Source organism: Mesoplodon bidens, assembly GCF_964165515.1.
Source record: "Mesoplodon bidens genome assembly, chromosome: 10".
In the NCBI taxonomy this organism is placed as follows: Eukaryota; Metazoa; Chordata; class Mammalia; order Artiodactyla; family Ziphiidae; genus Mesoplodon; species Mesoplodon bidens.
The window spans coordinates 47,632,786-47,645,707 of NC_138172.1; the positions used below are offsets into that span (position 1 = coordinate 47,632,786).

The 12,922-nt window shown below is 38.0% G+C and overlaps 1 protein-coding gene across 1 annotated transcript in view; it reads left to right on the forward strand.

Moving 5' to 3' along the window:
* Positions 1-246: 246 nt before the first annotated feature.
* The window catches only part of TOPAZ1 (testis and ovary specific TOPAZ 1), a gene marked incomplete at both ends in the record, with an annotated part of 68,564 nt that continues 55,888 nt past the window's right edge, over positions 247-12,922 (forward strand). The window contains 4 exon segments of the mRNA XM_081246193.1: positions 247-369; positions 372-593; positions 597-606; positions 1,064-3,521. Of these exon segments, the coding sequence (XP_081102319.1) occupies positions 247-369; positions 372-593; positions 597-606; positions 1,064-3,521 (2,813 nt within the window).

Genomic DNA, 12,922 nt, shown 5'->3' on the forward strand with positions numbered 1-12,922 from the left:
GCGGAGGGGCCAGCTGCAAAGGTTCGAGGTCCTTCCGCCCGTTGGGCCTTGCCGCGCCTGCCCCAGCCGGGCATCGCGGACCCCACTTCCGCTTCCGGTCCCAGGGTCTTGGCGGCTGGGCGCGGCGGGGCAGGACGGGGCTGAGGGCCGCTGGTGCCTGGCAGCCGGAGCAGCTTTTGCGTGGCCGGTGGGCTCCTGCAAGCGGGCGTGGCGGGCCTCGGTGGGCAGACGGGCGGCCCGGGGCGGATGCGGCGGCCGCGGACGTCGGGCCCCGTGACGGCCCCGGGGCATGAAGGCGACGCGCGAGGCCCGAGGAAGAGAGGCAGGTGGCCGGGACCAGATGAGGCGGGAGGCTGTGGCCCTGAGGCCGGGGGCGGGGGAGGGGGCGCGAAGAGAGCAGGCAAAAGAGGAGGATGGTGGCCCGGGCGTCTGGTAGAGAAGAGGTAGAAAGTGACAAGTCGGGTGAGGCTTTCGGGGCTGGGAAGGCCTCAGCGGGGCGGCGAGTGGAGGGTCTGGGGGGCCAGGTGGGCTCTCCAGACCCGTCGGACCGGCCGGGCTTCGAAGCAGCGAAGGAGGTGGAGCTCCCCTTGCAATAGGGAAGACACAGTAAGGAAGCACGCAGGGGTCACTCCCTTTCTAGCCTTTGCACCCCTTCTCCTGCACCCGTGTTTTACCACTGTCGTTTCACTTGCATCTACGTGGGCTTTACTGATGCACAGGGTTGACCCGGAGAGAAAAAAACAGGAATTCGCTTAAAAGGTGTTTGTCCTGTTAGGATCCCTTGCTCAGAAGTTCTGTAAAAGGAATTCCTACTAGTGATTCACTTTGGCTTGTATGAAATCATGATGCTAGAGGTTATTCAGCTGCCTTAGAATTTATACAGGTTTGTACAGGACCTTAATAGAAATTAGGTCTTTGATTTAAAAACAAATGTATGTTTCCATACAGCTATTCGGGGAAATAAAAATGGATGGCTTCACAATTTTTTTTTAAATTTTAAGTGGTATTGCTTTTTCCTCCTCAGTGTAAAATCTTTTCTGGTATGTTTTGTTGTTTTGATCAGCCAAGGAAAAAAGAAAAGTTACTGAAGCCTCAAGTGATGATCCACAGCCAGGGATTGACCTGGTAAGAAAGGAATCATTAAACAGTTCGGAATCTTTGCAAACAGTGGAATGCAGTGAATTTCAAAGTATGGCTTTCTTGCAGTCTTTGGGTAAGGAAGGTTTGGTAAAAGGTATTAAAAGAAGAATTCGAATTAAATTTAAAAGCTTAGAACGGCCACCTCTTAAAATAACTGAAAATAAGGCTACACAAAATAGTAAGGTTGAATTCCAAGATGAACTGTACAAGAATACTCCAAAATATTCTTGTAACAGCTTGTCACCTGGAGTAGAAAATAATTCCATTTTAAGATTACATGATTGCAGTTGTTTCCCCCATTTCAAGGGTTGTAATGATGAAAATAACCTTGCATATAAAACTGATGGTGGATGTATGCATGTACCAGAAAATTCCTCAGAGTTAAAGAAAGAAAACCCTAGGAGTCTTGCAGATAAGAGTGACACAAATAATATTCCTCAGCTTTTGCAAACTGAAGAAAACTTAATGGGAGTAAATCAGTTATTACTTGAAGAAAATGATTCATACCAAAGTAAAAATAAGGACTTGCTTTCCTGCCTTCAAAGTGAAAAAAATAAACATTCATTAGAGGAGAGCAGTGTTGGGAGAAAACCCAGAAAAAAGATGAAGGTGTCTGAAAAAGGAGATGAAATGGTTATTAAGATGAAATTCTCTAAGGTGTATAACAAATATGAGCTGGTGTTACAAGAAAAAACAGGTGCTGAAGGTAAAGAAACAGAGACTTTAGAGGCTAAAAAAAATCCTTTAGAAGTTTTGAGAAAAGTAAACAATAACACGCTGTCACCAATGGATCATTTATTAAGTCTTCCAGAAACAGGGAAAAAAACAAGTCATGAACACCATGTAAATCCTGTGTTTCAGAAAACTCTTGAGCCACTTTCAAAAGAAGAAAAAAAGAATGCTTCAGAGCCTTCAGGATGTAAAAGGATGGATCCAGAGGAGTATTTTAAGTGGATGAAAAACTCAGTAGTGAAGTCACCTAGCAATTGCCATCCTATTGAAAAGAGAGCTTCGAGGGAAGACTCGAAGAATGAAGCTGAAGAATCTAAATTTAGCTGTCAAAGAACAATACCAATGACTGGCAAAAGGACTTGGCCTTGTTATTCATGTGCTAGAATATCTGCCTGGTGTTGGAAAAAGGCTTCCTTGCCACAGTCAAATAACTTTCTTCCTGGGTCTCAGGAAAGTTTTAGGCAAGATGATTTTCTTAAACACCAAACAAATCAGACTCACTTAACTGACTCCAAATTGATGCTACAAAGTTCTCTAACAGAAACAAGCAGTGAATCTTCAAGTAGAGAGAAATTGGATTCTAATTTAAATTGTTTATCTTCAGTCTCTACAGTGGAACCTACTTTAATGGTTATAAAGGAACCTATCATCAATGGTAATAAAAAAATGAAGTCAGAGAAACTAAGCAGAAGTGCGTCAGAGGTAGTTTCTAATACTATTGAAGATACTCCATTAACTAATGTGACTCAAAACTTAACAGGAAGTAAAAAAAAAGATAGAGGGAATTTAACAAAACTGAATTTGACAGTGGCTTCCCAGGATGGCCAGGAAGCAAATAGCTCTACAGGCAAAACTTTTCATCAAAAAGCATGCATTGCTAAGCAGACACTGGTTGTTCCAGACTTGGTTAAGATATTGAACACAGGACGGCTGACTAATTTTAAAATTCCCTTACTTAAGAACAAAACAGAAAAAAGAAAAATAAATGGCAAGTCATCAGAGAGAGAAGTATATAGTCCCCTAGAACTTCTTGACAGATTATCTGGAGCAGAGGTAAGGCAGAATAGGACTAAAGAAAATGTCACCACAGTAACTTCAGGACCTCAATCTTTGAGCATACAAAATAGTGTAATTTCAGTGCAAGCTGGTTCTGACTCATACTGCAGTAAGAATTCCTGTATTATTTCTCCAAGCTTTTTAAAGCAAGGTAATGATAATAAACCATCTAACCACATCTCTAAACCAGGCAATATTGTTTCTAATAAGGAAGCTGTTTCTCTCACAGTTGAAAATAATGCGATTTCTTGTGATCCTGGGTGTATAAAGAAAAGTCCTGCCTTCTGCTCTAGTGAACAAGAAACATTCAAAGCAGTTTTCTCTGAAGTTAGTGGTAGAAAAATGACTAAGAACTTTTCAGAAATTGAAGTGGGGTTTCCAGATATTCTTAAAGCATATGAAGATGATGTTCTCTTAATTGATGTAATTCAAGATGACCCAGACCTCTTTGGAGTCTCCAATGAAGGGGAGCCCTCATTTACTTCCGAGGTTCCCATGATAAGCCAGGAGCCCAATGTTGCTGAAGAGCATCAGTCAGCAGACTTCAAGCACATGGAACTTCCAGAAAAGAAAGAACCAAGTGATGACTTGAGGTATGCATATTCAGGTATGCCTTTTGGTACAGATTATTGTTGCAGGTTTCAAAAGCACTTTCTACTCTTAGGTGTCACTAATTTATTCAGTGATCATTGATGCTCCATTATTTTTTTAACCCAGTTATTTATTAAATGTAATATAGTGTATAATTGCTAAGACCTGGAAATGTCATTAATGCTGAAACTTAGAATCAAAATAAAACAATTATATATATTTGAAATTATAATGGAGCATATTAGCTGTTCAGAATTTTAAATGGTGGTTTATAAAGTGGCTTTTTAAATTACTGAGATTGCTTCTTTCAAAAGTCAAATTTATTTTCATATGTTTTTAAATAATTGTAAATATACAGATATACTTTTATTTCAGCCAAGTTACGTATTAAGAACAGTGCTATGTATTTTAACCCATTTTCTGTGACTTCCTTGTTAGATAAAAAATCCATTTTTCAGTGACCAGAGAAGCCTTGGAAAACTTTATTTGAATTAGAACTTGAAAGTCGAATCAAAAGTTAAACTAATATTCAGAGGGGAAAAGCATGAAATTTTTTTCATGGTTTTACTTTTAAGGTGATGGTTTTATTTTTTTTAATTTATTATTTTTTTTTTTTGAGTAAATGTTGCTTTAATATCAGCAAGGATAAAATAGGCATCTTGGTTAAAAGCAAGTAAAGGTGGTTCTTTTTTTTTTTGCCATAAATAGAATTTTTATTTTTTTTTTAATTTTAGAGTTTTATTTATTTATACAGCAGGTTCTTATTAGTTATCCATTTTATACATATTAGTGTATACATGTCAATCCCAATCACCCAATTCATCACACCACCATCCCCCCAACGCCACCACTTTCCCCCCTTGGTGTCTATACATTTGTTCTCTACATCTGTGTCTCTGTTTCTGCCCTGAAAACCGGTTCATCTGTACCATTTTTCTGGGTTCCACATATATGCGTTAATATCCGATATTCGTTTTTCTCTTTCTGACTTACTTCACTCTGTATGACAGTCTCTAGATCCATCTAAGGTGATGGTTTTAAATGATGACTTAGCCCCCAAAGAGAATGAGTTTGCCTGAATCAACTTTAAATGGAGCCAAGTAATAACCTTCTTGTTTTGGAAATTGACCTATCTGATTGGCCTAAATTTTATTTACTATTATGTCATATTTTACTAAATTTTGATAATTCTTTAAGCTCTAATTTATATTTGTATGTTACAGTACTTGAATATTGGAATGTTCTGTGAACAGACATAAACACTTTCCACTAAGAGTCAATAGTACATGACTTAAATTTGTCTGGTATTCATAAATTTTAGTTACTTTTGTGATCTTACATTCCTCTTGATGTTCTTAGTGTGACAATAACTTGTAACTTATCACCAAATAGAGTACTTTCTATATCCCAAAGGAAGGACCAAGAGCTTTATCTGTTATTTTTTAAAACCGTCCATAATGAGGATGGTAATCTGCCCATTTTGAGGTGGAAAAGATGAAGATGACAAGTTGTCAGTTGTCCAAATTCACACTGCTAGTAACAGAATCTGGATTTGAACTATCTTAGTTTAAAATTAGTGGTCAAGAACTTAACCTTTATAGTCTGACCTAGGTTTTTGAATCTTTTCCTTTCCCTAGTAGCTCTGTCACCTTGTAGGCAAATTATTGATATTTTACCTTATCTGTAAAAAGGGAAGGTACTTGCCTCTCAAGGTCGTGAGGATTAATCAGTGAAGGGATGGGAAAGGTTTTGGTGTAATACTGGGTGAATAGTAAGAGCTCAATAAAAGGTAATTAATTAAAGGTGCTTTTAACTCTTTCAAAGGCAAACATCTCTGTTAGCTAACAAGATGTTGACAATGAACTGCAGTTGAAGGTAGAAAGAGAGAAATGTTGTAAACTGGGCAAAAAGTTTGTTTTTTATACTTTTTTTCTTTCTTAGGATAATGGCTGATTTTATAAAAATGATACGTGTTCATTATATTAAAAGTGTAAGAAGGAGGGAATCTCACCACCCAAAATAACAAATTAATTACTCAAAATTTGTATGCCTATCTAGGCATATATGTGGATATAATTTCAGAAAAGTTGGATCATGCCACTTTTTAGTAAAAAACATTTAATTTTACTTACGTTTAACTTGGGGAAGGAGGGACTGAAGTGAAACTAAAGGAACTGCTGAATCAATATACTTCTTTACAACAAGAAATTAGTTCCTGGGTTTCCCTGGTGGCGCAGTGGTTGAGAGTCCACCTGCCGATGCAGGGGGTACGGGTTCGTGCCCCGGTCTGGGAAGATTCCACATGCCGCGGAGCGGCTGGGCCCGTGAGCCATGGCGGCTGAGCCTGCACATCCGGAGCCTGTGCTCCGCGACGGGAGAGGCCACAACAGTGAGAGGCCCGCGTACCGCAAAAAAAAAAAAAAAGAAATTAGTTCCTAAAAGTCTCTCCCAAGTTAATAAGAAAGATTATTTAAAAGTTTGAGTTTTTTTATCATGACTTTAAAAATTTGTGTTCTAACTTCAGACAGCAGCATTTGCTTTCCTGATATAAAAGACAAACCAAGAATCAAATTTACTTCAGATAATTTTTCTATTATTGTAACTTCCTTTCCTTTTATGGCAGGAGCACCAATTATACTTGTTTTTAGTTCTTCTTTTTCTTTCATCCCTGCTTCTGAAGTTTTGGTTTTTAAATAAACTTTAAAATTTCCTCAGTAGTTATTTTAATATTTTCATTTTTCTGCACTGGAAATACCAGTTTTACAGTCATCCACAGTGCTAGGATAAACCTTAACAGGGAAAAATGGATGCATGATCACCAGAGGGTCTGCTAATAGTTATACAGAAAATTGTTAATGGTTCTAGAACTAGATGAAGCTTAAAATATAATTTTTAATGTCAGCTCTCTCCCTTTTACCAATCAGTTGCTAATTAGTACATTACTGTTTCCTCACTCTACGACACTGAGAGGTTGAAACCTGTTAGAATGAGTTTCTGTTTTACAGAAATAGAAATTGAAGATGGGAGGGCTATGCCCAGAAATTGTCAGAAGCTCTGGACTACCTCTTATTGGTAAAACAGGTAGACAAACATGAGTTTATTTGTAAGGTATTTAAGTTATGTTAGAATACTTATTCATTGTCAGTCTCCACTGTGGGAGAAGTCCATATTAAAATCCAAAGCATTAGAAGCATATTAGAAATAATTCCCTAAGACTTGAACTGATGACCTTAGACATATATAATGGGTGAAATAGGTAAAACTTTTGAATTAGCCTGTAAGTATAGTTAGAGATCTGAGAACGTCTGTAATAGTCAGTGCTGGACAGTTAATCTGTACTAGAATATAGGATTATGTTCAATCACATATGCTAAAATATCAGTCAAGTGATATTATACAGTGGATCATTGAGATTTTAAGAATCTGCCAAATATTCACGGGCATTACTATATAGCTGGGGAAGTGGGGACTAATGTGTTTGAAACAAAAATATGTAAACTGAGGTACAAGAACACTAGTAGTTTAGAAAAGAGGGTTGAAAGGGCCTCTTGGAAAAGCCAAAATTTGTACTGATCCTTAATGGTTGGATTGATTTAGATTAACAAGGGGGGAGAAGGAAGAAAGTTTGGAGAGGTAGAAAATTAATGAAGAAAATATGGGCAGAAGGTAAAGGTAGCTATGAATATGGTTGTGCAGGGAAGATTATGACTTCTTCAGATAGAAGTAGGAGCCGTTCTCTTTTCCCACAGCACCTTTTGCTACCTCACTTATGGCACTGATTTCATGATGATATAATTTACATCTCTCACCTGCTAATACTATTGGACTTTTTTTTTTTTTACTTTTCTTTTTTCTCTTTATTTCCAAATTTATTGAGACATTTGACATATTTGAGACATATTTGATATATAACTTATGTAAGTTTAGGGTGTACAATTTGATGATTTGATATATGTATATGTTGCAAAATAATTACCATAATAAAGTTAGCTGACACATTCATCTCTGTTCCTATGAGTTCTTTCTTTTAGATTCCACATATAAGTGAGATCATACACTATTTGTCTAGACAAAATAAAAAGGCAGCCTATGGAATGGGAGAAAGTATTTGCAAATCATGTATCTGATGAAGGATTAATATCCAAAATACATAAGGAATTCATACAGCTTAATAGCAAAAAACCAAATAACATGATTACTTTTTTTTAATCTTCACATAGTTAGGAACTCAACAGATTGAGTCAGCCAACTAAGAGCCTTGTACAGGCCTGATTACACAACAGGAATCAGAAAATTTAACTTTAGCCAACAAAACATACACTAATCTAGTAGACCTTAATAATTTTGATAAAATATGTTTTATTTGCCCATTTTAATGTAAACACAGTTATTAGTCTTGTTTTATTTTCTTTGTAGATGCAACATTTAGTGAGTTTAGTGAAGTCTTGAGAGGAGAACATATTTTTTGTTACTGAATACAGGCTAATTTTCATGTTGGTACCCACCGATGTAAATACAGTTGCACAAGAATAATACTCTTGTGTATATTCTCTGTTTTACTTTCTTTCCTTTTTGTTTCTGGTGTTATCCTCTATAATAAGTTGTTGGTTTAGAGTAGATATCTCAGACACTTTTCCATGGGAACATCATTTTCTCTTTGTGTGTGTGTGAGACAGGTATTTAACTTTTGTGTACCATATCTTGTATTCCATGGTTCACATAAACTGTTGGACTTCTTGAGAGTGGTAAATGTCCATGTCTCATTTGCCTTTGTAAACCCAGTCACTCATACATTGAGGGAGGGGAGAGAATTAAGGTTTCAATTCCTACTATGTTGTAGGCTGTTTCTCAAGCATTGGAATATATGTAAATGGAGACAGTGAATCCTTTTTTTCTCAAGCAGATAGATGTTTAAGAATAGTAAAAATAAGACTTGATAAGTAGGGTGATACCAGACTAAGGTTGGAAAATTAGGCATCAAAATTTGAACTTTGTATAGAATTGGTGCTGGTGATCAGTTTGGATCATTATACCACCTTTGCAACTTGGACTTAAATCCATGAAAAGCCATTGTACATTCTAGAGCTGGTAAATAATAAACTTCTAGGGGGAAAAATACCTAGCACCACTGTACAGAAAATAAAAGCCTATTACTTTTGCTCAGGCATTTGAGTCCCATTAGACCATGCCTAGCATGGATCTATCCTGGGTAAATTATATTGTCTCAAGAAATCCACCCCACTTACTTTCTCAGATCTTGGAGAATCAGTTTGTTCCCCAAGAGACTGGCCTCTGTCACCAGGTTTACAATACCAAATGACCAAAAAAAAAAAAAAAAAAACCCAAAAACAAAAACAAAAAATGGTTTCCAGCAAAAGTAAAGGTCATTCTCTTTCTTTCCCTCATATATTTAGACTCCTTGGCCTGTCTTTCAAGAAGCTCATCTTACTCCATTCTCCCTGTCCACTGAATATCTGAGACACTGTAACTATAATGCACAATTTTACACTTAATTGTAAGAACTGACATTTAGTGTCTACCCTGTGCTAGATACATTACTTACGCTATTTCATTAAGTAGAACAATTCTGAGATTGAAACTGACCCTATCTTTAAAATTGAGTCAAAGTCACTGACTTTCCAAAGGACACACAGTAAGTATCAGAGTTGAGATCTGGACACAGGGCAACCTGCTCCAAAGTCGACCTCCCCTCCCCAAAACAGCATGCTGGAAGAGTGGCACTTTGGTTCTTTACATGGCTTCAAATCCATTATTCTATAGACTGCCACAGAACATTATTTACTTTTTGACCCCTTTCCTCTCTCATCTCGTCCTCCTCTTTATTTTTTTTATTAATTAATTCATTTATGTATTTATGGGTGCGTTGGGTCTTCGTTGCTGCACGCGGGCTTTCTCTAGTTGTGGGGAGCAGGGGCTACTCTTCGTTGCGGTGTGCGGGCTTCTCATTGCGGTGGCTTCTCTTGTTGCGCAGCACGGGCTCTGGGCACACGGGCATCAGTAGTTGTGATGCACAGGCTTAGTTGCTCCGCGGCATGTGGGATCTTCCCGGACCAGGGCTTGAACCTGTGTCCCATGCAATAGCAGGCAGATTCTCTACCACTGCACCACCAGGGAAGCCCTCATCCTTCTCTTTAAAGTAGCAGGTGCTGCAGTATGAAGACGCATCATTCTGATTTTTACTTTTTTCTCTTTTGGACCACATAAACCACTGTTTGTTTTGCTGAAATAAATGGTACTGTACTTGATGGAGTTATCGTTTCTAATATCAGGAGACTGAGCACCTCACATCCTGGCATCAGGCTTGGGAACCTCTGGCCCAGTGAATTGGATACTGTAATATTTCTGTTTTTGGCCACTGTTATCTACAGAGTAATTGCCCCAGTAAGTTTATGGTAGTCCTTTTCACAAACAATATGTGAATGTGTAAATAAGTGAACATTGACTGCATTCAGCTCGTTAGCATCTCAAAAGGAAGCAATAACATTCTGAATTTTTCTTGGGCATTCTGAATTTTTCTTAGGAATTTTTTCTGAATTTTTCTTGAGCAATAACATTCTGAATTTTTCTTGGGCAATAACATTCTCTTAGTTTTCACGCTTTTCCTGCTAATAATTATTCTAGAACTGTCGTCTTCAAACCTGTTTGTCAGTTACCCATACTAAAGATACATTTTACATTACAGTCTGGTACCTACCTATGAATATGTAACACAATAGATTTATAAAAATAGTATTTCCCTTACTACATGTGGTCTAGTATCATATTTTGTATTTTATTCTGTTTTATTTAAAAATCCTGGTTGGAACCCATTAAATTACATCACCCCCTTGAAAAATGCTGTGTTAGAGGATAAACCTGATGTAATCTATGTAGTTCTTCAGAAGCCTCTCTTATTCTCCTCTCCTTTTTGCTCAGATCTTCTCTTTTGCTTCCCTGTATTCTGTAGCCTCACCCAAGTCTGTTTCTCTACTTTCCTCTTTCGACCCTTCATTTTCCCCCCTTTCTACTCCACTAATGCAAAGCTGTAATATATTTATGGGGGTTACAATTTTATTTTTCCTAATCTCGATGAATTTAAGTTTTTCCTATCTCTTTGTGTCTTGCAAATTCAAAACAAAACTAAATTACTTCTAACAAGAGTGGCATGTGCAATTTTACCTTCCTTGTAAGTTACTTATTCATAGTAAAAAGTTTCTCACTCTTATGAACTATACCAGCAGTATTAAAAATACTATTGTAATACTTTGAAATTAAAGCAGTACACTTGCTATAGTTATTTACTTTTTTGGGTTTTGGCTTTTTTTTTTTTAAGGAATAACCTTCTGTGTGTCTGGGCTGTACCTATTTGTGAATGTAACTTTCAGTATAATTAGAAACAGCCCTCAATTCTTCTCTATTTATTGAGTCAGTTAATCCTATTCATGCTATTACCTTGAATATCTCTCATGGTTTTTCCTTTCTCTCAATTCTCTCTGCTACTATCTTATTCATATTTCTTCTAAATTATTGCAATTAGCTCCTGGTTAATCTTCCTGAACTCTCTTAGTATATCCTCCTCCACAGTAATATTTTGAAGTAGAAATTGATCTGCCAGTGACTGCTTAGAGTGCTCCGGTGGCTCTCAACCACCTGAGGATAGAGTCTAAACTGATTGGCATGGCTTTTTATGGCTCTTTGGTGGATCTGCATCCATTCTCTCTTTGGCAGCTATGGGGTTGGTGGGGAGGAAAGTGTGGGGAGAGGCTAATAAAAGATAATCAGAGCAGGCAGCTCACTGTTTCCACGATATGTCATTATCTGAATCCTTTTGCATGTGTTTCTTTATCCAAAAGTTCCTTTCTTTATATTCATTTGTCCTCTAAATCACATCTGAGATATTATTCTAGGGATTTGTTCCAGTAGTTCTCTTGGCACAGATCTCAGCATATTATGTCTGTTTGTATGTGCACCTCCTCCTATGCTGGGAGTTTGTAGACAGGAGAGAGGCATCTTCATTTGCGTCTCCCTAGTGTCTGGCCAGGAGGATGTTAGGTGCTGAGTATATGGTTAGCAACTAGATGCATATGGACCTTGTTCTCACAGAGCTTTTAGTCTATCAAGGGCTGCAAATGATTAAGCAAATACAATAAAATATGATAGGAAAAGTGCAAGGTGTTGAAGGCTTCCTCGCCCTAGTAACATTTAAGTTGAACACTAAAGAATGAATAAGAACTAGGCAATAGGTGAAGAAAAGTGAGTAGAAAATTGAGAGGGAAGGAGTAGTCTATAGGTAGGCCTGCAGGGAAGAGCATGTTACAACTGAGAGACGGAAATAACATCCCATGGCTTAGTGTTTAGGTAGCAAGAAATGAAGCTACAGAATATTCAGAAAGCTCAGTCGTGCAGGGCTTTGTAAATAGGATGACCATAGAATTGATCTTCTGAATTGCAAAAATTTTGAGAGGGAAATGGGGGGGAGGTATTAATAATTAATATTCCAGGATAAGAGGCATACACAGATCATCCTAGACAAACTAGAATTCATGGTGAGTTTGAACTTTATCCTAAGAGCATATAGGGATTCACTGAAGGACTTTACTTCAAGTAGAGAATTTGATCAGATTTACATTTTAAAAATCATCATAGCTCTGGTGTGGAGAATAAATTGGCAAGGAGCTATTGTCATAATTAGACCAAAGGACATGGTGACTTCAACCAGAAGTGGGAGTGGATTTGAGAGAGGTTTAGGAAGTGAAGATTGATTAATCAAATGGGAGCGAGGTCAGAGGTAAGAGTTAAGGATGATACCTGATTTCTCTTGTTTCAAAGAAGGGCATTACAATTCCGTGATGAAAACAGGCAGGATTGGGGAGGGATGCTGGTCATGAGGTCAAATTTAGACATGTTGAGTTGGAGAGACCTTTGAAATACTGAAATGGAGATATTCTAGTAGACAGATATGAGTCAAGAGGTATGAATTGGGGGAGGAGATTTGTATATATTTGTGTCTTGTTTGTAATTTTATTTTCCCATTCTTTTTTAAAATTTATTTATTTTATATTTATTTTTGGCTGCATTGGGTCTTCATTGCTGCACGAAGGCTTTTCTCTAGTTGCGGCGAGCGGGGGCTACTCTTCATTGTGTTGTGTGGGCTTCTCATTGCAGTGGCTTCTCTTGTTGCGGAGCATGGGCTCTAGGCACGCGGGCTTCAGTAGTTGTGGCACATGGGCTCAGTACTTGTGGCTTGCAGGCTCTAGAGCGCAGGCTCAGTAGTTGTGGCGCATGGGCTCTGTTGTTCCACGGCATGTGGGATCTTCCCGGACCAGGGCTCGAACCCGTGTCCCCTGCATTGGCAGGCAGATTCCTTTTTTTTTTGTTATATACACAAGTTTTTTAAAATGAT